This window comes from Drosophila persimilis, unplaced genomic scaffold (assembly GCF_003286085.1).
Source record: "Drosophila persimilis strain 14011-0111.01,24,50 unplaced genomic scaffold, DperRS2 tig00000002-arrow-pilon, whole genome shotgun sequence".
Lineage (NCBI taxonomy): Eukaryota > Metazoa > Arthropoda > Insecta > Diptera > Drosophilidae > Drosophila > Drosophila persimilis.
The window spans coordinates 15,463,794-15,489,116 of NW_020825289.1; the positions used below are offsets into that span (position 1 = coordinate 15,463,794).

Below are 25,323 nucleotides of genomic sequence, written 5' to 3' on the forward strand. Positions count from 1 at the left end.
CGTATGTACATATGAGATGTGTGAGTGTATGTATGTGTGTGTGTGAGTATGGTAATCAGGCAATCCTATAACAAAGGGAACTGTTCATTTGCAACCGGCAACTGTTAGCTCTAGTGTGGAAAACTTACTTTATCAAGAAAATCGGAATCATTGTTTTGACTGCTTCCTCACACTATTGTTCAGTTCGACAATCCAATTTGTTGGCCTGGCAACTCGAAATGCAAATCATAATCAAATAACAAATCATAACTGAAGGCAATTCTCCAGCCTTTATTTTATGGCGCTCATCCACACCCGGCCCAGTCATTCCCAGTCCCATCTCCGATGTCCTACAACCACACAGATTGTACCTGAGCTTCCACCGAAAAAAAAAAAGCAGATGAGATTCCTCCCAACGCTCCCAGTACGCAGTGCCGTAGGGTTAAACGATGCCCATTATTGGCTTTGGGAGGCGGGGTACGGCACCAAAAAGAAAGAGAAACAATAACAGAGGCAGAACCAACAAAAAACACGCAAGGGACATATTACTCCAAAACGGCAGCAGAAGAATCGCGATGAAAATGGCTCTGCGGCAGGCGAGAATCCAACCATTTACTGACGGCTTTAAGCAATGATTTTACCTGAATACTGCTTGGGATATGATTCGGCCCCCGCTTCAATAAGATGATAATTTGTCATCGCAAAAATCAATATATCAATCAATCGAAACGCTGCAGGGGATCATAGCTCAAAAGCAATACCCACGCATCCAGGATGGCAATTGTTTAGACAAATAAGCATATACTCTGGAAATTCAATATAAGGGCAACACTTAAATGTAGTTTAACAATCTTCCATCTATATTACGGCTATATTACAGACAGCTGTCTACATTAGCGCCAGCTTCTTGTTTCCATTCTGCCTTTATTCAAGGCGTTAGCTGCTCGGAGCTCGGAGCAGAATGAGGAAAAACCTAACACGAAGCACGTGCAATCGCTCAGATGAAAAAAACGATAGAAAAGTTGGCAAACATGCACATATACATATAGAGGTTATGTACGTAATGTGTACTAAGTAGCCAGAGGGCAGAATTGGCTATATATTGGCTATGCACTGGCAGGGCCTGTCCCGGGCATCAATGTCTTTAGCAATTTCCGACAGATGCGAAGCGCACACAAAAACTGCACTCTCAATGATGTAACAATATTTCCTTTATTTCACCAGAGAGCCAGAGAACGTTTGCGATCAATTTCTGATTACCAGGACTTGCCTAGTCGTATGTGAAAATCAACCAAGAAATAAAAGAAAAAGAAATATAGTACTCGCCACGCACAGCACAGCCCAGCAGCCAGCAGCAATAGAGAAATTGCGACACTGCCAGATAACGAGAGAAGGCAGTAGGAGCCAGAGGTAGAGCCAGAGACTGAGTCGAAACCGAACTCGGAGCCGGGCAGGGACTTTGAAATGTGCAACGGTGCCGTAATTACCCGACTAACTGAAGCACTTGAACATACATGCCATTGTTACCAAAACCAGAACTCGACAGATTTTTGCATAGCCTCACGGAGACCAAGCCGGGCCGGGCCAGAGCAGAACACAACAGTTTAGTCGACAAAGTCATTCACTCATTGCCATGTGATGACACGAGCTTACTTCTGGAGTGGCGTGGCACACAACACAAGAGGTGGCAGCTGAGGCAGGCGGACGGACCAGAGCTTGGGGACTGGGTAACAGGAAGACAGGCCTGGCATTTACACAGTCGGATGATTTAGATAAACAAGACATGAGCTGTCACGCAAGGGAAAAAAATAAAAGTAACAGAAAGAAAAGCGGGAAAGCGGAAGAGCAAGAGAAGTGAAGAACAAAGAAGAATAAGACGAAGCCAAGTCCTTAAAGCAAAGCCCTGGAAGTAGTTATTATTACGGAGGATAAAGCAAAGAGATTAGGGGAAAAGCTGCGATTCCTACTCCGATTACACCGATTGCATTGACTTGTGTGGAGACTCTGAGGGCACACAGACGGAGACGGAGGAGGGTCCCAAGGAGACACCCAGGCACACAATCAAGGAAAATGAATTGCTAACGATTTATTTGCAGCTCAGCTCGCAGATCTCAGATCTCAGGTCTGTCTTTCAGCTCCATTTTTCGCCTCCTCCAATCCGTTTATTAGCTCACATTTAGAGCAAATTTAAAACAAATGAATCGGAATCGATTCGACTAGACTCGAATGAAACTAAATATCATCAGTGTGCATATGGAATCACGTCCGCGTTAAAAGCGATTCTGGACAGACCTCATGTCGGGCGGTGCAATGATGCATCAATTTTGATATTAAATAAAATACAAATTTATCAATTTTGCACCGACATTCGAGCAGAATTCATTTGCAAACTCTCATTTGTTGCACCGACCGCAGGAAATTCAAATTTTTCCTTTGATTACATTTGGCTGTGAAATATGGAGCAATTATGACAAAAATGTTTTTTAATTTGAAACTAATGGAAATTCATAGATCAATTAGACCGTTTTGTTTCCCCCAAAAGGGAGAAAAATGATATGATTTCGAAATATGAAGAACAATAAACGCAATGTTTCAAGAGTCGCCTTTTTAATTTCAGCAATTTCCCCACATGCGGCCGCAGCCCCACCAGTCCGCAGTCCTGTGGAGGACTGAATCCATGGTTATCCTGTGGATGCTGTCCCCCTTTTCTGTGCATGGCTATCCTGTGGATGTTGTCCCCCTTTTGCCAGCAGCATCGGAGTCTGCGTACTGGCGTAACCCAAACAAATACTGGGAACACTTTCCTCTTGCATTCGAGGCAAATTACTTGAATTTCATTCGCGTTTGCACCTGTTTTTCGGGAGCTGTTCCACACAACTCTCTATAAAAGCATATGTAATGAGTATCAGATCTGCGTAGAACTCATTCCCCACCGATTACATATTCACAAAGTATAGGTACTAAGGGGAACAAGAAGAAACATAAAAGAGAAGTCAAAAAGCCTTGTGGTCGGGATTTAAAATGCTAAGCCTCCTGTCGGCAGTGAGAAAAGTCAACTCTTGAAAATGAAATATTATTTAGCGCATGAGGGCAAATTGCGGTAAAGTTAATCCCGCCTCCAACAGCCATCAAGGCCCCCTCAAAGCCACGTTTATGTGTGTCCGGCCGTGCGCAATTGTACGATTAGGCTAATGAGGTGTGCAGGGCACGAAGCGACATGGCCCGGCCCGGCTCGGCCTGGCCTGGCCAGCAGACCTGATTGATGGTCCTGATTATTCAGCCTGTCAGGCTTATCCTAATCCCAACCGACTCAAATATCCGACATCCTCCACAACCACCTCCACTCCCTCAGGCTAGCAGAAGCCAACTGGAATGTTTGATGCAATGAATATTATCTGTCCAATCTGAAAACCAAAATGCTCGCCCATTTTTAAACCCGATTCTGCTGTTGTTGCCGCCTGCGGCGTGGCATGTGTAAAATTACCCAATTTAAAATGCATTTTGGTGCATTAGGCAGGTGCGGGCGAGCGTGGGCTTGGATGACGGGGACAGGGAAGGGAACGGGGATGACCAGCATGTGCATGTCAGGACGACAAATTTGCATATTTTCGACGAGTTTCTAGTTCTCTGCCGCAGGTATCAGGGGAAACCATTCTTATGAAACCCTTTTCAGGGTGGCAGTAGCACATATTATACATAAGCCAAATGGTGGGCGCTTGAGTATGAGTGCCATTATGGCTGCAAGGTTCCATTACGCCAATACTGTTGACTGTTAGATGTTGTTGTTGCTTTGCTCGGCCCAAATATGGTTTCCTAAGTGGCAGCCATCAAAACTGCTAGGAGGAAATATTGATGCACTCAAGCGTTATGGGAAAACGCTCAACCAAACACCATGATAAATTCAATAAATTATTCAATCGAATATGGCCAGACGAGAGATCAGGCGGTAGCCAAGTCTTAAGTTTTGTTTGCTGGAACTTTGCACATTTAAAATTCTCACAATTCGGTCTTCCTCATTGTTGAGGCACTGACGCTGGCACTGCCACTAGCAGCGCCAACGTAGCGGATGTGTAATATGTTATACATTATTCTTGCAACCTCAATGGCAGGCAGTCTCGTTGCATGCAACAGTCTCCAGGAAAGGCAGAGGGCGAGCGAGAGAGAGAGACAGAGAGCGTGGCAGAGAGGGAGAAGCGGCTGCAACACTTCTTGGTGACACATTCATAATCAAGCTTTCTACACGAAAACATCATAAAATATGAACAAACACTTCCTAGACACTGACAAGAAGTTTTAATTGCTTTTCCGCATGCAACTCTGCTCTCTCTCTCTGCCTCTCTCTCCATCGACGCCTGTGTGTGTGTGTGTGGGTGTTTGTTTATGTATGGGTGACTGGAATGAAGACTTCTTGGTATTCGATTAAATTGCTTCCCCTGCATGCAGCCTTCCATCCGGCCATCCATCCATCTATCTATCTATCTATCCTTCCAGCCTCTGCCACTAGACACACGTGCCAAAAACGCTGTGCAACATTCACGGGTACGTTTTCGGAGTCTACTCGTATTTTGATGAATACACTTCATGCATAACTGAGGCGGTTGCGTCAGGACCAGAACCCCATAAAGTGACAATGCTTAAGTAGGAGCTGCCATGTGGTATGGAGTCAGGGGTCAGGGGCCACACTAGTATCAAATATTTATACCTTAATCAGGACGTTTCGCCCCAGCCTCTCCCTCCCCCATCCAGTGAGTGGCAGTGAAGGGCAAACTTCATTGTCAAGTTGACAACTTTTGCCAGCAAAATGTGATGTTAATTACTCGTGTGCGCATTTAACCCTCTTCTTACTTTCTCTACCCCTGACGGGGAAAACTAACCAGAGCTGACTTAAAAAATAATTTGTGGTTAGTTTTCACCATTTTAATGGCATAATTTTTCATCTAAAGCCAAAGTTTCTGGCATCCCTACTCCGGTGGGAGGCGAATTGGCTCGTTAACACAGCCATAAAGAATTGAATCTAGTCCTGCTCTTGACATTTACGAAGCATCGTTGGCTGCGACTAGTACTCTGACTGGGACTGGGTCCTGTTACAACTGCCCTTCCTACCCTATCTTCGTACCTTGATGCCGCCCTTGCAGCTCAGCATTCGCCCTCTGGATGTATACGTTTCCATAGAACACGTCGTAATCATTTGCGCCAGTTGTCTTATCGCTTGAAAGATGGTCGAGAGTAATGCTTTTTGTAGTTGGTTTTAGATGGCCCCCTTAAACCCAACTCCTTAAAATCCTGCTCCCCACCCTCACCAACCTACCACAATGCAATGCGTTGTAGCATCTTGTTAGACAGTTGTAGACAATTTGGTAAGTCTTTAGAAGAGATAATACCAAAAGATAAAGCGTGAAGACGAGGGTTTAAAAGTCAGACAGTATCTGTTAGTTTTTGATTCGACATCAAGAATGCCGCATCATACAATGGCAGCATGATAGATATCTTATTTGGATCAAGGCGGAAATCCAACCTGCTTTTATTTGATAGGTGTTCCACACTTTTTAAACGCACTGTACCGCACAGTCGGGGCCAGAAAAGAGAGCACAATTGCATTGTTGACTCGCCACAAAAATAAGAAGGCAGAAAGCAGATGGAATCCACGTGCAAAACATCAAGAGCGATGCAATTTTGCAAATTGTCTTCAACTGTGAGAATGCTTTTCACTCCGCTTTTACCCTTGCCGTTTCTCAGTGTGCCCTCCCCCTTTTCTGTGGTATTGCCAAACCCTTCGGGCTGTTTCAGAGATGGTCTGCAGATGGCAAAAGATGCGGATGGAGAGGATGTCGAGCAGAAGGCGGACGAAAGACGAAGAAGGAAGAACAGAGACACCGTGCTCCTGCTGAATGAATGCATGAATGCAGCTATGCATTGCTCCGAATAGCTGTGTGCGAAAATTAGTCGCTTCACGTGCACGTTGAGGTCAGTAATTAACGCAGGGAAAGCGAAGGCAAGCGTGTCCGTATCCGTGTCCCGGCCATGGCCACGGCCACGGGAATTTTCCCCAGAAGTGCAAGACGACCGAGAAATGTGGCATCTTCGATAGTTAACCGTAAACGGGAACGAACGCAATGGGGGGCCAGCCAGAGGAAGAGGAGGAGGCAACCAGAATTCTTGTTTTATGTACTTCCCCAGAGCTGCTACCGTAGCAGGGAAAAGTAATTTTGGCCAAAATGCTCTTATTGACATAAAATACATCGTATAAATAAGGGTGATACTTAGTACACTCTTAGGGGTGGCCCTTTTAACCAAGAAACTTAGTTAATTGCATTAAGCACGGCCAGAGTATACTATTACGGACTTTGCCATGGACCCATCTGCTCCCTCGCAGGACGGCAGCTGTGAGAGTTCCACGAGTACCAAGGAGAAGATGCTTAAGAGAGTTAAATTATGCATATATATATACATATATACATATAAACAACATTATGTACAATATGTTCTACCCGAAGTTGATTCAGTTGAAGAGTTTTTTCTTTTCAATTAACATTCAAGAAATACTCAATATTTTGTTAGGTTTTCCAGCAGCGTTTGATATTTATCCTCAGATCTTGACAATATATGGAATATATTTGCTTATGTAGATTTTTATTTACGATTGAACTTTTCATTTATTATTCAAATAACCGAAATTTGTTATGGTTTTCATATTTATTATTCAATTCAATTACTCAAGTGTTTCTTTTTGTGGGGTCCAACGGCTAGATTGAACTGATTTCCATTCGAATTTTTCTTTTTGGTGGTCAGCAAATGATATGCATGATATGGCAGTTTATTTTTATATGTGCTCACATACACAAATGTAAGCGTTAAATAATTTAGCAAGCACTGTATTTGCAATTTTGTGGTAGAACTATAAGGTTCTATTATTGCTCACTGGGGGAATACATTTGAGCTATTTCGACTTCTCTTTACTTTTCTGCTGAACTTTAGCGTTAGACCCTGGGGATACAGTTCTCGTGTATGCCACATGGCTTCATTATCGGAAATCCCCGGCTTTTCTATGGCAAATGCATTATGCTTTATGTCAACCTGTGGTGATCTTTTCCACATGAAGAGTTCTACGAGGGGTTTCAGAAGAAGAAAGTAAAAGATTTCGGCCAGTGAGATTACACTAAAGCCCATAAACAGGCCCATCACGCCACCAATGTTAGCTGGAGTGCATGAAAGAGTAGAATAAAGTTATCTGTCAGAGAGACAGTAGGGATCAACTTACACAGGAACTCTGTCAATCCGACATAGGCATTCTTCATATTGCCGTAGTAGACGGACTCACGGTAGTAGACATTGATGACGGCTATGTTCTCACTCAGATACGATTTGTTCATGCTCTCCACCAGAGGATTGGCCAACTGGAATTTGCTAGTGGCCAGGGGAAAGGAGAAGCCGCTGGCCAAGTAGCTGAGGTCGAAGCAGCTGGGCAGGCACTGCTGCCGGCACTTGACCCATTCAGGTCGGATGGCAGCCTGTTGGGCCCGACGCAGGCAGAGAGTGTCCTTCATGCCACACATTGTGGCGTTGCTGTAGATCTGCGGATAGTCAAAGGGTATGCAGGCACACGACTCATACAAGTATCCTGCCATGCATTCGTGCTCGCAATTCAGCCGGCTGTAGGTCTTGTAGAAGATCAGTTCCTTCTCGTTTCCGAAAAGGCACTGGCGACCATCCCGAGAAATGGAGCGAATGGCTGGCACTGCCTCGGCTCGTACCACCTCCATGCGGTAGTTGGTTTCATAGCCGATGGCGGTGATGAGTCCTGCCTCCTTAACAACAGGCACTTCGGTTGGATTGTGGAAGTAAACCTGCAAAATGATTTAAGCACAAGATTACTTGATGGATATCAGATCAATCTTACCTTGAAGCCGGGTCCATTGGTAGAGGAGCAGTAGTACTCGCTCATCTGAGCATCGAGAACAGCACTAAATCCCAGTGCAATCCCAGTCCCTAGAAGTTCTTGCACTAATTACATATATTTTCTTCTATTATCCATAACCACTCACCAATGGCTGTCGCTGGATAATATTTGGCTGGTAATTTGTCGGGATAACCTGTCTCTAGATTCCATTTGACCGCCTCAAACCCATTTTTCATTGTTAAATTTCGTTTGCTTTTTGAACTGGAGTGGAATGGAGATGATTTACTTGGTTATATCCCACAAAACGATATGCACCCTTACAATGGCTTGTAGAGGAACTCTGGTGGCTGGAAGTTGAATACACAGCAGAGCCCCTCGTCCGTCAGGAGCGGTTGAAACAGGTGCGAGCAGTTGTGCTCTACGGCATTGAATCTGCAGTAGAGCAGCATTGTATCGCAGTGCTGCGAGTGATTCGAAACAAAATCAGATATCCTGAGGGTATTCCGAGCAAAACTACTGCGTTTCACAACATCTTCAAGGTCATCAGAGTCGTCGATTTCGGAATTACACAACAGCTTCAAGATAGCACTTTCATCGGAGCCTCTACAGCGATACAGGATTAGAGCTCTATCTTTAGGATTAGAAAAACGATAGAACTTACTCTTTGTAATGGGAAACCTGGCTGCTCTGAACCTGATTCATGTTGCATATGGTGATGGCCGGAAAGGGAACTTTCAGAATGGAGGTGGCCTGTGGGCTGATCCCAATTATCACCGGTGTACTATCCCACTTGGCGTAGATGTTCACGATGAGATTGCATGTGATCACCAAGGCGACCACAAATGAGCAAAGGAAAAATGATCTAATGTCGGTTGTAGGGGTTGTATTTTTAATTCACATCTCCTCTCACCTCTCCCAACTGCTGAGACTGGAGTCTCCCACAAACTTCAGTCCATGCAGGCCCGTGCTCTTGAGGAATTCTTTGAGACTCCTGCCAAAGCTCCTCAACAGAAACATAGAGGATCCCTCCCTTTCTGGTTTATTTGATGACTCCATTGCAACTATTGAGCTAATTCCTGCTAACGTCTCCATAAATACCTAATATCTCGAAGGCAATCAGCAACAAACACCCCCACATTAAAGACCCAAATAATTAATGCGTCCTATCGATTGCGGTGACTCGATTGCGAGTCAGAGTAAATCCTTTCAAGTTAATTACTTTGACAACAGTTGCCGCAAGCATTTTCATTCAATTAGGTTTACGTACACTTGTCGTGCGGTCGTGTCTGATAAGATAAGCAAATTGTATCAGTCTTCCGCTTCCACAAGTCCCACATGAAATTGTTGGAGCTTCTCTGCCCTGTGAAATAGTTTTTAATTGATTTAAATTTATTTTTAATATGATAAAGTTTCACTCTACCTCGACTGATGTGAAGCTCTCGCTTGCGAAGCTTTCCGCCACAAATGTGTGGCGCCTTGGCCCCAAAAAAGCTTTAGCCTCATTTGCAATGAAAGCTTGGCCGCACGTGATGAAAAAGCGAACCATCGTCAGTTCTGGAACTGCAAGCCCTGCGATCGTTGTTTACTTTAAGATATACAATATATAATAAAATGAAAATCCGGAGCAATCCGCTGCCCCGGCGGCTGGCAGATGTCTTGTGCTTCCTGCTAATCGGCGTCTTTCTGCCGATTGTGTTCATGTTCGAGATTATTGTGGTGCTGCCGGCATTCCACGAGCCGGGCGGCTTCTTCCACACCTTCACCTTCCTCATGGCCATGTTTCTGGTGTTCAACATCAAGGGGAACATGATCGCATGCATGATGATCGACACCAGCGTGAACGGTGAGCCACACAGTGTCCAGCTGATGATACAGTGATGGGAACTACTATGAACCATTTCAATCCACAGTCAAGCAAGTGGAGTCGCCGCCGGAGCAGTCGGCGGAACGCCTTGAGTGGCGCGAGTGCACAGAGTGCAATCGGCTGGCCCCGCCCAGATCGTGGCACTGCAAGATATGCGGCGCTTGCATACTGAAGCGGGATCACCACTGCCTCTACACGGGCTGTTGCATCGGCCACCGGAACCATCGCTTCTTTATGGGCTTCATTTTCTATTTGTTTGTGGGCTCTGTGTACGCCCTGGTCTACAACTCGATCTACATGTGGATAATCCATAGCAGCATATACTGCAATTGGCTGACAGTCCTCAAGCTGACCTGCCCCATGTTGCTGCTGGTGACCGGCGGCTTCTGGACCAACATCTACCTGCTCTTCTACAGCCTCAATGTGCTGGCCTTGGCGTACGGCATCCTCCTGTTGGGCTATCATGTGCCGATTGTGCTCCGTGGCGGAGTTTCCGCCGACCGCACGAAGCAGCGAAAGCTCAAATACAAACGAGGAGTCAGGCAGAACCTAAGAAGTGTCTTTGGAGTGCGCATGCACATAGCCTGGCTATCGCCACTCATTCGCAGTGATCTACCCGACGATGGCTACCATTGGAGGGCCTCTACCTCTACCAAGGAGAGCGAAGACTGATCTGTGTTTGAGCTAGGTTAAGATAGATGTATTTTTGAGGCCTGCCGACTGGGCAGTCCGTAGATGAGTACCGTGACTATTACTGGACTTTCCTCGGGCTGGATGCCGGTAAATTGCAGTATGGTGTAGTTGCAGCCGATTCCGCCCGTGAGTATGGTTGCCACCACCACCCGTTCCACTTGACTCTCGTCCAAGACCAAAATCAGGTTAATATTGGAAATCAATTTATCCTGCATATAAATAAATAATTAGTTCATATTTACATCGATACAAATGATAGAAATCCAACCTTTTGTGTGATCTCCACAGTACGAAACGTTTCAGATATGTTGTAGCTCATTTCATAGATGGGCACCGCCTGGGATTGCATCATTCCAAACTGTACTGAGTATCCAATAGCATCAGTGGCGAGAAGAATTGCCGACAGCAGCAGCCACACGACTTTGCCCATGCCCGGAAACTGAACAAATCACTTCGCAAACAATTATCAATTATTGCAATAGATGTTTTGACAAGAAAAGCAAACATTACGATAACAGGCTTCAGTTCAGATAATTTATTGAGTTATTAAAAAGAATCGCTGAGGAGCGACTTTTCAACCGATTTGCACTTTGCGTATAACCGATTTGCACTCATCGTTCCGGAACACACGATGATAGCTGGTGATCTTGCCCAGCGAGGAGATAAAGTTCTCATCGTGGGTGATGATGATTAGCATGAAGTTGGACTGCGTCTGACGCTCCTCCACAATGCAGTTGAGGGCATCGCACAGCGATGTGATGTTGATGCGATCCAGGTTCGTGGTTGGCTCGTCCAGAGCCAATACTCCACAATTACTGCTGAACGTCTCGGCTAGAGCCATCCGGATGATGAGAGAGGCCAGCACCCGTTGGCCGGCGCTGCAGCGCCCACGCATCTCGATCTCCGTATTGTTCTTGGACTGGACCACGCGATAGTTGTAGGTTTTGCGGCGATCAGCAGATGCATCTGTGTTGACCTCGTCGGTCTTCACTTGTATGTAGTCGATGTCGTTTCCGCGATAGATCATACGCCAGTATTCCCGGATTAGTCGGTTGATTTTCTCCATCTTCTCCGCATGGAACTGTATGAGGGCCCATTCCAAGGCAAATCGAAGCTGGGCCAAGTCATCAATACTGTGACGCGTGACAACCATCTCGTAATTGCCTTTTCTGAAATTCTTAACCGCCTCCCTGAATCGGGGTTCATCGATCTCCCGCTGCAGTCTCTCCACCTGACTGCGAATCTCGCCAAGCTGGCCCAGCAGCTCTCCCTTGCGCACTGTGCCAGCTTCCCGTCTCTTGGTTAAATCCATTTTCTCCCTGCTGACGTTGCGCAAGTCCAAATTGCCCAACTTTTTGGCCAGATTCTCACAGGTTTTTCTCAGCTCTGTTTCGTTATCCTGCAGCTGCTTAAGCTCGCGATTGTCTTTCAGGTCGCGCTCAACGGTCTGCTGATTAAGACACTCGGTGTTTACGCTTTCCAGTTGCAGGGTTTTCGATTTTATTTCGGCTTCCTGCGAAACCAGAACTAAATATTAGGTACGTTTTTATCGGAGGCATTGAAGTACTTCACTTGCCAATTGTTTCAGCTGTTCTTTGGTGGCCCTTATGGAGTCTTCGAGTGTGCTGATCTCATTCTTCAGATCCAATTTAGCATAGTCCTGAGCTTCTTTGTGCAACCTGAGCATGGAATCATTTTAGATTTAGTTTTATCTGAGACTAAAATATTTTTGTAGGACCTACCTTTGTATATCCTGATCTGTACTTTTGTAGGAATTATATTTAGAATTAAGCTGATTCAACTTTATACGTTCGGCTTCTTTCAGACGCTCCTTCTCGTCTATAGCAGCCCTTAGCTTCTGTTTGAGCGGTTGAATCTTGGCCTTCAGCTCGCTTATTTCTGTGGTTATGGTGACGATAAGTTGAATCAGTTCATTGAGCCTCTCCTTCAACTGTGGCAAGCTCTGCAGCCCCTCTTGCAGCTTTAGTTGCTTATCTTTTAATCTATGTCATTAAACGGGATTAGTCGACTTATAGGGAACTGTTTTGACTGTTTGAAAACATTACCCATTTTTAACTTCACGCAAACGATTGAGTGCGTCAACGTGCTGCTCAAAGGTATGCTGCGTGCTGTCCAACTCCTTGCGTTCTGTCTCCAAGTCCTTTGAGACCTGACTCTTCTCCGCTTGCAGAGCATCCATCGATACACTCGAATCATACGAAGCTGGTAGTTTACTCTAAAAACCGAAGAGTAAGAGTCGTGGTCCATCATAGCTTATCATCCGCCTACCTTAAGCTGATCCAGATCCTTCTTAACACGCACAGAATCCTTGAGGGCTTCATCGAGCAGAGTCATATCGCCCAGCATTGAATTGGCTAGGTCCATGTTTTGGGTGGGCTCTCCAATCAGGGCAATCAGCGTCTCATATTCGCTGACAGTCTCTCCCAGTAGCATCTCAACTTCGGTCAGCTCTTCCTTCTTCTTGGGCAAGATCTCTTTTAGCTCCTTCACCTTAAGAATGCTGGGTTTGATGTGCAACAAGTTCTCGTACTTCAATTGCTCTGCTTTCAGAGCCTTTTCCGATCTACTGATGTTGTCTGGCAACTTTTGAATTTCATCGGATAGCTCGGTGGTTAGATCACAGGCCTAAAATCAAAGGGATTGGGAATGATTGTCAGAGATAACATGCCAGCAGACATCACCTCATCGCCCGACATATTGTGATGACATAGGGGACAGCACGGCTCTTCATTGATCTTCTGTATGTACCTAGTAGTAAATATGGTTTAGTTTTGGTTCCCTTTTCAGCGAAAACTGTTTGGACTCACTTCTTGTACAGAGCCTCTGCAGATTTATGGGCACCATGCTCAAGCTGCAGCTTGGAAATGGCCAACTTGCTACGCTCCAGAAGCTCATCGTATGGTGTGGAGCGGCACTTTTGAAATATGAGCTCCTCGGCCTCCTTCAGCTCCTTTTCCATGCGAGCAGTCTCAGCAATGAGATTCTTGCGCTTTATCTCATACGATTGTTCCTTGAGCTTTTGGGCATTGGCTTGCTCGTTTAGATCTTGGATCTCGCGACGCACCTTGTCGTAGGCACCTTGCAGGGAGCGGCGATAATTGTTGGAGATGGGCTCCTTGAAGAACTTTCCAAAATTATCCGAGTGCCGACTGCGCACGCGATGGATCTCCTGGTTCTTCTTCTCCAGCTCCTTTTCCTTGAGATTCATTTCGGCCACCAGCTTGGCCATGGACCCCAGGAACGTCAGTTTCTCATCCAGTTTCTTGAAGAGAGCCTGTTTTTGGGCTATGTTAGCCTTTTTGCCGGCTATGATTTCCCGGAAATTCTCCTGATTGAAGTTTTTCGATGTGCGCTCATAGATGGCATCGGCGTCGGCTATCTGCTTCTCCAGCAGCTTCAGTTCCTGCATGGAGGTTTCAATTTGCTGAACCTTTACCTTCAGTGTCTCACTCTCCCGTTGGCTGGCCTCCTTTTGCTTTTCCTGCGCCGTTACGCCTTGTTCCGACTTGGTTAAATCAATGCGCAGTTCGTCGATCTTCACCTGCCTGGCCTTATCCGCATTGTCGTTGTGCTCGGAGACTTCTGTGATCTCACAGTGCTTGCTCAAGATGACCCCTTCGATGTCCTGCAGTAAGTCAACCAGTTTCTCGGGCTCTGCCATCAGATCACCCGGTATGGGAATTTGCAACTCATGGCAAAGATCCTTGACCCGCTTTACCAACTGTGTCTTGCACGCCTGCTCGCTCTGGTGCCGCTGCTTGGCCAGGCAACATTTCTTGTCTTGCGCGGTCTGTGTCTGATGCGTTTCTCCGTGGGACTTTTTTAGCTTGGACAATTGTTCTTCCGTTTCGGAGCGTTTGAGTCTCATTTCGGACATTCGCTGATGAAAGTTGTCGATCTCTAGATCCAAATCAACCAAAGAACCCTCAAAATGGGTCTTGATTTTCCTGGAAATGGCTGAAATTTGCTCCTTGCAGTTCTTATGCCTGTACAAAAAATCGTTGGATAGTTAGATTTCGGGAAAGAACAATCTGGAACGTACGTACTTGGTATCCATTTCCACTTTCTGCGCCTGATGTTTTCCAATCTCAAATTCAATGTCTCGGATTTCCTGCAGCCTAGACTCAATGGGTTTCATCTCCTCCTCGCATTCACTGCACTGCGCTTTGATGGAATCACATTTTTTCTGAGCCTTCTGCAGGCCCAGCGTTTTTACTTCCATCTCTTGCTTAAGATACGCCACATGCTTCATTCCGGCCTCTGTTGTATTAATACATCTTTATGATGGCTTAAAAAGAAAATTTTAGACACTCACCCATTACCTTGAGCTCATCCATGGCTTCCTTTCGCATCTTAATGATCTTATCCAGGGCTTTGTTGTACTCGGTAATGCCAAATATAGCATCGAACTTCTCCTTTAATTTCTTGGCCTCGTCCAGCGGCCAACTGGAGTCCTCTTGGTGACAGAATAGGACGTTGTTTATGATAGCCTTCGACACGCCCATGAAGTCAGAGATGGCCAAATCAATGTCCACTGTGCGGCCGCTCAATGAGTCCTGGTTCTCACGTTTTGAATGTCCCGCATCAGTTAGAAAGTTGATAGTGGAGTCCATAGTCTCAAACGAGACCTTGCCACGCTTGCTGCAGACTTTCATGGTGCGACAGATGGACACACGGGCACCGCGCTTGTCCCGAACCTGCATCTTGATTTGCGCCAAGGATTCATTCAGCCCAAAGATCTTTGGGTCGTGGACAAAGCTCTTCCCTCTGTCACTACCAGGCGGGGACTCTCCCGTCAGAGCATACTTGATGCACTCAATTACTGTGGTCTTTCCACAGCCATTCTCACCCAGAATCAGGGTAACAGGCGACGAGAATGTAAGGCTCTGGAAACCCAGTTTATTAAGTTTATATAAAGCTGAAGTTAAGCAACTGCTTACCTGAAGATCTTCTGCATTGGATCCAAAGCTACGCACACCCTGAATGGACAGTTTATCAATTGACGACATGTTTTCTTCCACTCACAAAACGCAAAAGTCGGATTCAAATGATTTTCCAATTTCACAAGACGCAATTTTGCCGCCTGGCTGCCAGGGATGGAGTGATCAGAATCAACAGGCGTTTTTTCGATACAGATATCGACTAATTTAATCGTACAATAAACTAACCATGAAATTGAACTAATTGTCTAAGAAACAACCCAGCTAGGATTCTTAATTAGTAAGAAATACTATATGTGTATTATTATTACACTAAAATTTATTGAATTGAATACTCAGTAGCATCCATCCCTGAACTGTAATCGCCATCGACGGTGTATCGATATTATTATATATTATTTAACATTTTAATACGGAAATTCTCAATGAAAATGTTTCGAAAACATTTGGGAAACCTGTCTCGTGTCTCCACACAACTTCAGCGCAATGTTGTGCAACTGTCCACGAATGCGGAAGCCTCTCCCATTGAGGAAACAGCGGCAGCTAGCGTGAACGAGTTCCGCACGGCCGTTGCCAATCCCGGCGAGCACTCGGCCCTGCATGTGGCCAAATTCTACACCATACCAGTGGAGCAGAAGAAGCAAATATTCACCGGCGGTGGCCTGCCCAAACAGTACGAACAGCAGATAAAGACTTTCACCGAACCCTGCCTCATGGTGCGGTCGCCGGCGCTGGAGCTGCTCCACTACATTAAGAACGCAGATCTGACAAAGCCCGTGGTGCGCTATGTGCTCTATGGAGACAATGGTGTGGGCAAGACATTGACCATGGCCCATGTTCTTCACTACGGAGCTATAAATGATTTTCTGCTGGTACATGTGCCCTGGGCGCCCAATTGGATGAAACGGCCCAAGGAGGCATCCAACGCCTCACAGGAGGGTATGCTTGATCTGCCCTTCGATGCGGCCGCCTGGCTGGTGCATTTCAAAACGCAGAATGCCAAGCTGCTCCAGCAACTGCAGCTGAAGACGAACAAGGAGTATGTGTGGAGCAAGCGCGAGAGTACACCGGCAGGCTCGTCCCTTATAGAGCTAGTAGAGCATGGCATAGCGCGCATAAAGTATGCCACCGATACAACAGTGGCTTTAATTTCAGAGCTGAAACAGCTTTCGACGGCGGGACAGTGCAAAATAATGGTGGCCATCGATGGCTTCAACGCCTTTTTCCACCCCGAGACTCGTATCTTCTCGGACAACAAGCAGCGGGTGACCCCAGATCGCATTACGCTGACACAGCCCTTCCTAGACATCACCAACTACGACTGGACCAATGGAGTTTGCATTCTGTCGGTTGATAAGATCGCCATGACCGAGGGCTACATGGACTCGTATATGCCACGCTATCTGCTGGGTACAGAGGGCTTCGAGCACATCGACCCCTTTGTGCCCATTCATGTGGAAAACTACACGGACAAGGAGTTCCACAACTACATAAACTACTACTTGGACCGCCACTGGATCAACAAGACGCCGCAGGGCTTCGAGGAGCAGCTAAAGTTCATGAGCAATAAGAATCCTTACACGCTCATGCAGCTCGTAAAGGCATTGTAGGGAGGAGGGGACTACTGATAGTCGTATCCCGTATTTGTTAGCTAATAATCATAAATAAAATGACTTGTTAAAGAAATGAAAATCAAAAATGTTTATCCAATGTTTTTTTTTTGATAAATTATGGATTTAATCAATGTTTTTTTTTGTTTGTTTTTGGTGCACATTTAGTCAACATGGCGAATTCAAATGGGGGAATTTATTTAACAATAATCAGCGCTGTAATGCACTGTAAAATATATAGTAAATATTCGAATATATGTATTTGTATTGTATATATGTATGCATATTGGTTTCAATAATGGTTTCAAAAATAAATACAAATCAATAATGGTTGTTTCGCTTTGTGTGTGTGTGTGAGTATGTGTGCGGCTTCAGAAGCGCATCTTCAACTAAATCAAACTCTAACTCCATTGGGGCACCTCTACAATAAAGCGATTATGTATCTTCTACATCGTATATTTCTTTTCCACATCTCTATACGTGGATGGGGGATGGGATGGGTAACAAAATAATAAGAATAACTAAGCTGCAATTTAACATTTGTCGTCATATTTCGTATGTATATTTGCATAATTTCTATTACAATTTTAGTTGCTGCTTTCAACAACAATAACAATTATGTATTTATGTATGTCGGAGTCGGTTGTGGCCCATGCTCTATGTGTACGTTAATATTATCGTAGTCGAGTCGTAGGAATGCATTCCTCGCCCCGATCTATGTAAATTTATTCTCCTTTGCTCCGTTACTAGTTCCTTCTTTTGGTTTTTATGTAGTTATGCTGATGCTTTGAATATATATGTATATGCATGTCTGCGGTGTATGTGTACGTGTGTGGTTGTGTATTACATATGTACTATGTGTAATAAATCATATCATATATATGGATATATATAGTGTATTCATACACAGCTGAAATAGGTTTATATTTGTCCTGGCAACGTAACGAATAAAAATAATAATAATAATAAGCCTCCTCTAATCGTAAACGTAATAAAAATTCAATAAACAAAAAAAGGTAGTTGAAAATGCAGGGGAGTTGGATAAATAAAGCATACATAAAGGTCAAGCAGCATCGGGGTCTGGGGGTATACGTATATGCAGACGAAAATACTTAAATATGAAAGGATATATACCTAAATGAAAAACTAATTCGTCAATAATAAAATAATAATAATAATAATAAAGAATCAAGAGAAAAACAAAAACAAGGACATTTGGGCCAACTGGGGTCCTTCCTGAATACAAAAACAATTCAATCCAATTCGTTTCAACTCGATCCACATTGAGGGGTTTGGTTCGGGTTCTTCCAAATGCTCGCAGAGTCCAACGCACACACACAGACACAAGCGCACAGATTAAAATGTTTCCAGCGCGGACTCCCCCGATTTTGAATCAAATTTGGAGGAGTGCCAGTGTCGTTTGTGTGGGTGTACAGGTGGGGTGTGTGTGTGTTTGTGGGGAGGGTGATCGATCCTCTTCGTCATCTGTTTCTTAGAGCATTCGACTACTTAGGCTAGTTTTCTTAATCATACATTTACCGATTCAATTCGTTTCGTTTTTGGTTTCCACTTTCTCGAAATATTGGTAAAATCAATGCGTGATAAACTGTTCAATGATTTTTTTTTTTTTTTTTAATGATTACTTCTACCTTTGGAGCAGCGTGTGTTCGCGTGGATGGGTGTGGATCCGTGTGGATGGTACGATGGCGATGACGATGACGTTGACGTTGATGGGGTGGCCGCGAAATGGTTCAACAATGGATGTGCACTGTATGTATATTATTTTTTGACAAACTGATAGGGAGCAGCGGGACGGTAGCGCATGGTCTGCTGCACTGTGCCACCAATGCCGCCGCCTGTGGTGGCCACAATGCTATTTGCCATTATACCGCCACCGCCGGCGTTGCCCAGGCCTGCATTCCGACCATTGAAACTGGCCGCACTGACCACCATTCCGGGCGGCGAGGCTCGCACAATCGTCTGTGGTTGCATAGTCGTGTGCATGGTATTTCCCCGTTGATTGGCTGAAATAAGGATAGAAGTAAGTAACAAAACCCAAAGGTTTTCGAGCCTCGACACTCACGGGGCACGTATGGCTTTGGCTGGTGGTAGGCGTTCGTGTGTGAGCGATAGTAGACAGTCTCTTCGTTGTGGTGATAATGCGATTGCTGCGGAAACTTGTGTCTGCAAGCAAAGGGATCCAAATCAGTGAAACTTAATAATGGGACACCCACTACTGGGTAGCAGTACGCACCTGTAGTTGCCGCCAGAGCGATTGTTGCCGTTGCCATTGTTGCCACCAGAGAGAGGCGGTCCGCTGCTGGCAGCCACATTCGACTGCAGCTGGAGCTGGCGCAGTGTTAGTTTCTTAGCCGCCTCGGGATCCTCCATGAGTTCCCTGTACTGCTCCTGGCGAATGTCGTCGTGCTTATCCGGTGTTAAGTAGCGCCTAATCTCGGCCAGGGCGTAGGCCACGCGGGCGTACGCCTCGGCGGGTGGGGCAATGGTGGATACTTCGACGTGGAGCGGAAGATTCAGGTGGGCGTATTTGGCGTCTGCTGAGTTTCGCAGCTCTTCTTCGCGTGCCCGGTCCTTCATCGAGAAGCGACCGAGTATGACGATTTTACACTGCGTCTCCTCTTGCAGACGGCGCAAGGAGTTGCCCTTGGGGCCGAGCAGCTTGCCGACGTAGTTGAACTTCTTATCCTTAATGGGCACGTGCACCTTCTGCGACAGTTTGATGGTGCGCTGCTGGTAGACATCCGCGTACTGGTCTCTCGTGGGTATGCGCCCATTTAGCTGCACCCGCTCCAAGGCTGAAAGATGGCCAGAAAAAGGGTAAATTGAGCACTTGGCTAGCAAAGGGCAAGCGACACACGCATCGAATCGATACCTTCGTCGATTAGCTTGACAGCCAATGGAAAATGGTTCTCCATGCGCGACCGCTCTGTCATCAGTTCCTGCATGTATTTCTGGATGGCCGGCGCCGGCTGAGCCTTTTCGATATCCCCATTCGCATTATGTTCGTTCTCGTGCTCGCCATTGCTGGCAGCACCTGTGCCCGTCGCAACCACAGCGCCTACCGCTGCCGCCACTACAGATGACCCTGGGCCCACACGCATTCCGTTTTCCGCCATTTGTCCTGCTTCCCCCACGGAGCCCGTTCTCAATTAGTCGCCGCGTTTAATGCCAAATAGTGGGTGCTTATCACAGTGCGCGGCACGTTTCGCAGTCAATTCGATTCGGTTTCGGCAAATGTGACTGCAACCTTCCTATGGCCCTAATTTTTTTTTTCTCTCAAGTGTGTATTTTATTCGTATATTTTTACTATGTTTACGCCGAAATATGGCAACACTCCGCCGACTTGAGATGTGCTCGTGTGCTCGCCCGCGTTCTGTTAAGCGCGATTCCATGGCAGTTTGAGAGCACTTGACGTGCTGTTAGGCGCACACGATTGTCTATCGGCTGTTATCCAGCCGAAAGTCGAAAAGTGGATAACGGATAACGTACACATTTCCCCTTCAGGTGGCGCCTTTGGTAATTACATTAACATGTCGTTACTATGTAGCGAAATTGTAGCTAGTGTGTAGTTACCATGTAAGGAAATTGATTTAGTGGAAATTTTTGTTAACCGGTTTTGCTTAAACCTCATTTTATAAACAATTCAATAAAAGCGAGTATTAAGAATATACCAGTTAAATAGAAAATTGATTCAGCAATCATATAAAATTATCTGGGCAAAAACAAAAGATCTATATAGCTGGGAATATTCGCCGGAAGAAAGATTAACCAAGAATTAGTCGTCATAACCGGTTCAGAACAATGAGTCCCATTCCATGCACACATACCCTGGGGGAAATGGATGATATAGAATTGAGGAAATGTTTGCCATCCCAGGCTCCCTAGGTATCAGGATCGCCATAAATATACACAAGATACTAATAATGTACTTGAATATGTCTAAAGAATATCAATTTGAGAAAAGGTCCTTATAAGTTACGTTTCATCTTCATATGATATTATCAAAAAAGGGTGTACAAAGGCCTATACAAGCGTTATGTCTTCAAATTCCAGCGAAATTGCAACTGTTTTTTTGTTGAACTATTTTGCTTAAACCTTGTTTAGTCAAAATACAATAAAAGCAAGGACTAAAAACTGGCTAGTTAAATAGAAAATTGATTCATTAATCGTATCAAATTATGTGGGCATAGATAAAGGCCCGGTTGACAACATTTAAATCCTTGTCGCTCACATTCAAAAAAGTTCGATTTGGCGCGCACCACTCGGTATATTTTTCAAGTGAGACCGTATATACTGTAGAAACTGGTTTTCGCCGCGCTCCCATGTGGTGTTTTTTAGTGCTAAATGGTATTTTTTTCATCTATTAATTAAATTTTCAATTTTATATAAAAATCCAACAAATGCAAGTATTTCGAATAGGCCAATCATGTATAGAATTGATTCATCAATCGTGCAAAATTGAGTGGGCATGGCTAAATCTTCCATATAGATAGTATTATTCAACGGAACAAAGAATATGAGGAATTTGAATTCGCCGCAGTTCGCCCCAGTTCGCCTTAGCAACAATGAGTCTCATTCCATACACAAATGTTGCGCATTCCATACACAAAAGTTGCGGCAACATTTACTTGAAAACCGTTTTTTGGTCAAAATAAAATACCTACAAGCAATTTTAAGAAGCAATCTTGTAAAAAATGTATTTATCTATGCGATAAAGCTAAGTGGGCAAATCTATATAGCTTGAAATATAGGCAATACCCGATTCGCCGCAGTTTCGCTATTGCAACAATGAGTCTCATTCCATACACAAACATGTTGCTAATTCCATGCACAAATACCCTGGGGGAAATGGATGATATAGAATTGAGAAAATGTTTGTCATCCCAGGCTCCGTAGGTATCAGGATCGAGATAAATACATACAAGATACTAATAATACAGATGAATATGTGTAAAGAATATCAATTTGAGAAAAGGTCTTTATAAATCACGTTTCATATTCATATAAAATTAACGAAATAGGGTATAAAAAGGCCTATACACGCATACGCATACCGCATACCAGCAACATTGCGACTCTTTTTTTGTTGAACTATTTTGTTTAAACCTTGTTTTGGTCAAAATGCAATAAAAGCATGTACTAAAAACTAACCAATTGTGTAGAAAATTTATTCATCAATGGGCTAAAATTATGTGGGCACGGCTAAATGTTCTATATAGCTGGGAATATTCGACGGAACAAAGAAAACGGGGAATATGAATAATAGAACTTGAATTCGTCAGTATATTTACGGTATATTTTTGAAATTAGACAGTATATTTTGGTATATTACTGAGGGTGCGACCGTATATCTTATCAATCCGCGGTCACACTGTTTACCCATACATACTTTTTTCGGACAAATATTTTTCAATTTTTCCAAAAATTTTCCAAATAGTGGAAATCGTCGATCTTTCACTTTACATTTGAGTACTATGCCGCGCGACTACGATAGAGACTACAACGAGGACACAGCAGACTACAAGCGGAAACGTAGGGATGAGCCAGCAGCAGCCGGCGGGGGTGCTCCGGAGACTTCCGAGGCGGACGGTAGCCACAACACCAGTCACGCCGGACTGCGGGACACACCCCAGTTGAACGAGAAGACAAATGGTTATCTGCAGGAGTGCTTGCAGGAAAAAAAGACACTGGAGAAGAAGCATGTCATAACAAAGCGTCTGTTGGACGATGGTCAGTAGCGTAGCTAAGACACGTAAAAAGTAGCGCATATAATCGATTGATTATCCATTCGCAGAGGTCGAGAAAATCTTGGTTAGCGGCCGCATACCCAAGCCGGAGATCTACGCCAACGTGTACAGCGAGAAGCCTATCCGTGTGGCCCAGAAGGTCCTTTTCCCGATCAAGGAGTATCCCAAGTTCAATTTCGTTGGCAAGATCCTGGGCCCCAAGGGCAACACACTGCGTCAACTGCAGGAGGAGACAATGTGCAAAATGGTCGTTATGGGCCGCAACTCGATGCGTGACCATGGCAAGGAGGAGGAGCTGCGGATCTCGGGCAATCCAAAATATGCACATCTCAGCCGTGATCTGCATGTGGAAATATCCACAGTGGCCCCGCCAGCGGAGGCCTACCATCGCATCAGCTATGCCCTTGGGGAAGTACGTAAGTTCATGATACCTGATGCCAATGACGACATACGCCTCGAACAGTTGCGTGAAATGGATGGAAAGGAGCGGATATATAAGAAATCGCACCATTATTCGAAATCATATGGCGAACACGGAGCCTATAGTACTCGGTATGACTTTTTTAAGCGATTGATGATTTAACAATTATTGAGGATTGATTTTCTTACAGTACACCGCCACCAGCCTCGTCCAAACCGAAAGTTTACTCAATCCTGGAGAAGGCGCGGTATGTTATGGATGATCCAAACTATGGCATAGTTAAGACCCATAGGTAGGCTAGCCTGAATATATTTTCCCAATCCTGATTGTCTAATCCATGAGATCACATCCGTTGAATAGATCAAGGGACCATGAACTGTACGACCATCATGGGGAGTACGACCGATATGCAACACCGCCGCCACAGTCGTCGAAGCACCATGCCCAGTACGACAGCACCTCCTACGAGCGTGACTACAGGCGTGAGTACCATGCACACTCTTCCTCCTCATCGTATGCGGCGGCCTATCCAGGTAAGATGACTTCTACGTAAGATATATTAATGTTTTCCCCACAGCAGGACAAAGATAAAACAGAGATTGCGAAAAGTAACAAATAGAAAGGAAACTAAACTGTTAAACTAAACTCGCGCAAAAAAAAAAAAAACCGAAAACCAAAAGTATCCAAACATAAGAAAAGTAAATTTTAAAAAAGAAAACCAGAAACCGCCATTAAACCGCGTCTCAAAATTATGATCAACGGAAACACCCATCCCACCATATTTAACAAGATTTTAAATGCACTATGCCAACAAAACCAAACAGTAAAACGGCCAGAAATCATCTTCATTAATTGAAAGACTACTAACATGTATGTCCAGAAAAGAACAGTTCGAAAAACCAAACTACAACAAAAGCAAATGTTTCAATTCACATATAGAAAACCAATCCATAAAACAGCATCAAGGAAACCGCAATTAACGCTCAAAATACATATGTACAAACTGTGATATGTCTCAATTTTCATCCAAAAATTGATGCAAAGTTTGTGAAACCTTTTTTTAAACGCGAACAAAAACAAAGTAAATTCAATGCAATCGCAGAGGTAAAGATTTAAAGGAAAGATTTCCCAGGGTGTAGTGCATTCAAAACCGGTTAAGCAATTTATTTATGTATTTCTTTTTCGTTTTACCCATTGTATATATGTATATCTTAGGAGAGAATAATACAGAAAACAAACCAAGAAAAGAAAAGCACCACAGAGACAAAAACAATGAAAAATCTAAACAACAAATAAAATTCTTTTCAAAATAGCAAAACCAAGCAACGGTCGCTCCTCATCGTCATATCGCCCGACCACCACGGGCTCGGGATCACATTCATCTGCTCAGTACGAAACTGGATCACGTTCTCGTGAAAGCGTGCGTTACCGCTCGGCTCCATATCCGAAAATACGTTAACCCATCGCTTAACCAAAATACCCCAACAACTACAACAACAAGAACAACAACTACTACAAAACAACGTTAAGCATAAAGAATAAAAGTAATATTCCAAACAAATTATCGAAAAGAAAATGTTAAACTTCAATAATCCAACCATACACACATATTTAATATATTTCGCTTCAACAAACAAATAAAATGAAAAAAAGCTAATTATTTATTGCAATTGTTCCAATATTCGAATAGTGTTCAAATCCGAAAGCAATCAAAGGAAAATCCGAAACAGAAATCAATGCATCAAATTTTATACAACCTTAAATCTTTGTACAACAAAAGCGAAAAGCAAAACAAAACAAAACTTAATTTTATTATAGTCAAAAACGCATTCAATTCAATTAACAAAAGAAGAGAGCAGAGCAGAACACAAAACAAGAAAACCCCAACAAATGAATTCATTTCTAAAACCATCACAGCGAAATGTTAGTCTAAGTTTTCCAATTATTGTTCCATAAGATAAACCAACAAAAAATAAAGTCGAGACAGGCACATGTTACCCAACGACCAAGTAAGTATCCTCCACGGACCGCCCCCAAACCAACAACAAAAAACAAGTTTCGTCATCAAATATTAAAACAAATTAAAGAAAACAAAAAAAACACAAATTTTGCCGGCTTCGTTACTATTCC

At 44.3% G+C, this 25,323-nt stretch overlaps 7 protein-coding genes across 7 annotated transcripts; 3 read left to right on the top strand and 4 right to left on the bottom strand.

The window, feature by feature from the left end:
• Positions 1-6,835: 6,835 nt before the first annotated feature.
• LOC6592388 (pickpocket protein 28) lies at positions 6,836-9,004 on the bottom strand. Its single transcript, XM_002018107.2, has 7 exons — positions 8,787-9,004; positions 8,538-8,738; positions 8,198-8,479; positions 8,022-8,137; positions 7,877-7,965; positions 7,238-7,823; positions 6,836-7,175 (listed from the first exon to the last, which is right to left on the bottom strand). The coding sequence occupies exons 1-7, from the start codon at positions 8,966-8,968 to the stop codon at positions 6,895-6,897; spliced, it is 1,737 nt and encodes a 578-aa protein (XP_002018143.2). The 5' UTR covers positions 8,969-9,004; the 3' UTR covers positions 6,836-6,894.
• Positions 9,005-9,450: 446 nt separating this feature from the next.
• LOC6592387 (probable palmitoyltransferase ZDHHC24) lies at positions 9,451-10,686 on the top strand. The gene is made up of 2 exons (XM_002018106.2): positions 9,451-9,719; positions 9,787-10,686. Exons 1-2 carry the CDS (start codon positions 9,488-9,490, stop codon positions 10,410-10,412), a joined length of 858 nt encoding a protein of 285 aa, XP_002018142.1. The 5' UTR covers positions 9,451-9,487; the 3' UTR covers positions 10,413-10,686.
• LOC6592386 lies at positions 10,419-10,957 on the bottom strand. The gene is made up of 2 exons (XM_002018105.2): positions 10,702-10,957; positions 10,419-10,642 (listed from the first exon to the last, which is right to left on the bottom strand). The coding sequence occupies exons 1-2, from the start codon at positions 10,861-10,863 to the stop codon at positions 10,430-10,432; spliced, it is 375 nt and encodes a 124-aa protein (XP_002018141.2). The 5' UTR covers positions 10,864-10,957; the 3' UTR covers positions 10,419-10,429.
• LOC6592385 (DNA repair protein RAD50) lies at positions 10,954-15,520 on the bottom strand. The gene is made up of 10 exons (XM_026985991.1): positions 15,395-15,520; positions 14,770-15,340; positions 14,501-14,714; positions 13,262-14,440; positions 13,136-13,202; positions 12,723-13,079; positions 12,500-12,669; positions 12,176-12,436; positions 12,010-12,112; positions 10,954-11,946 (listed from the first exon to the last, which is right to left on the bottom strand). Exons 1-10 carry the CDS (start codon positions 15,461-15,463, stop codon positions 11,008-11,010), a joined length of 3,930 nt encoding a protein of 1,309 aa, XP_026841792.1. The 5' UTR covers positions 15,464-15,520; the 3' UTR covers positions 10,954-11,007.
• Positions 15,521-15,819: 299 nt separating this feature from the next.
• Positions 15,820-17,097, top strand: LOC6592384 (28S ribosomal protein S29, mitochondrial). Its single transcript, XM_002018103.2, has one exon. The coding sequence runs from the start codon at positions 15,820-15,822 to the stop codon at positions 17,002-17,004; it is 1,185 nt and encodes a 394-aa protein (XP_002018139.2). The 3' UTR covers positions 17,005-17,097.
• A 439-nt stretch (positions 17,098-17,536) lies between these two features.
• Positions 17,537-20,141, bottom strand: LOC6592383 (KH domain-containing, RNA-binding, signal transduction-associated protein 2). The gene is made up of 4 exons (XM_002018102.2): positions 19,898-20,141; positions 19,259-19,820; positions 19,088-19,188; positions 17,537-19,028 (listed from the first exon to the last, which is right to left on the bottom strand). The coding sequence occupies exons 1-4, from the start codon at positions 20,139-20,141 to the stop codon at positions 18,784-18,786; spliced, it is 1,152 nt and encodes a 383-aa protein (XP_002018138.1). The 3' UTR covers positions 17,537-18,783.
• Positions 20,142-22,440: 2,299 nt separating this feature from the next.
• On the top strand, positions 22,441-25,293 carry LOC6592382 (KH domain-containing, RNA-binding, signal transduction-associated protein 2). The gene is made up of 5 exons (XM_002018101.2): positions 22,441-22,755; positions 22,820-23,324; positions 23,384-23,485; positions 23,554-23,726; positions 24,507-25,293. Exons 1-5 carry the CDS (start codon positions 22,500-22,502, stop codon positions 24,650-24,652), a joined length of 1,182 nt encoding a protein of 393 aa, XP_002018137.2. The 5' UTR covers positions 22,441-22,499; the 3' UTR covers positions 24,653-25,293.
• The last annotated feature ends 30 nt before the right edge of the window (positions 25,294-25,323 follow it).

Coding starts and splice junctions, on each gene's coding strand:
- LOC6592384 (XM_002018103.2), top strand. CDS start 15,820: ATGAAAATGTTTCGAAAACATTTGGGAAACCTGTCTCGTGTCTCCACA.
- LOC6592383 (XM_002018102.2), bottom strand. CDS start 20,141: ATGGCGGAAAACGGAATGCGTGTGGGCCCAGGGTCATCTGTAGTGGCG. Junction 19,821..19,897: donor TGTCAAGCTAATCGACGAAG/GTATCGATTCGA, acceptor GCCATCTTTCAG/CCTTGGAGCGGGTGCAGCTA. Junction 19,189..19,258: donor CGCTCTGGCGGCAACTACAG/GTGCGTACTGCT, acceptor CTTTGCTTGCAG/ACACAAGTTTCCGCAGCAAT.
- LOC6592386 (XM_002018105.2), bottom strand. CDS start 10,863: ATGGGCAAAGTCGTGTGGCTGCTGCTGTCGGCAATTCTTCTCGCCACT. Junction 10,643..10,701: donor CTGTGGAGATCACACAAAAG/GTTGGATTTCTA, acceptor ATTTATATGCAG/GATAAATTGATTTCCAATAT.
- LOC6592382 (XM_002018101.2), top strand. CDS start 22,500: ATGCCGCGCGACTACGATAGAGACTACAACGAGGACACAGCAGACTAC. Junction 22,756..22,819: donor AAAGCGTCTGTTGGACGATG/GTCAGTAGCGTA, acceptor ATCCATTCGCAG/AGGTCGAGAAAATCTTGGTT. Junction 23,486..23,553: donor GGCATAGTTAAGACCCATAG/GTAGGCTAGCCT, acceptor TCCGTTGAATAG/ATCAAGGGACCATGAACTGT.
- LOC6592387 (XM_002018106.2), top strand. CDS start 9,488: ATGAAAATCCGGAGCAATCCGCTGCCCCGGCGGCTGGCAGATGTCTTG. Junction 9,720..9,786: donor GATCGACACCAGCGTGAACG/GTGAGCCACACA, acceptor TTCAATCCACAG/TCAAGCAAGTGGAGTCGCCG.
- LOC6592388 (XM_002018107.2), bottom strand. CDS start 8,968: ATGGAGACGTTAGCAGGAATTAGCTCAATAGTTGCAATGGAGTCATCA. Junction 8,138..8,197: donor GAGTTCCTCTACAAGCCATT/GTAAGGGTGCAT, acceptor ATTCCACTCCAG/TTCAAAAAGCAAACGAAATT. Junction 7,176..7,237: donor CGGATTGACAGAGTTCCTGT/GTAAGTTGATCC, acceptor CATGCACTCCAG/CTAACATTGGTGGCGTGATG.
- LOC6592385 (XM_026985991.1), bottom strand. CDS start 15,463: ATGTCGTCAATTGATAAACTGTCCATTCAGGGTGTGCGTAGCTTTGGA. Junction 15,341..15,394: donor CCAATGCAGAAGATCTTCAG/GTAAGCAGTTGC, acceptor CTGGGTTTCCAG/AGCCTTACATTCTCGTCGCC. Junction 13,080..13,135: donor ACAATATGTCGGGCGATGAG/GTGATGTCTGCT, acceptor CTTTGATTTTAG/GCCTGTGATCTAACCACCGA.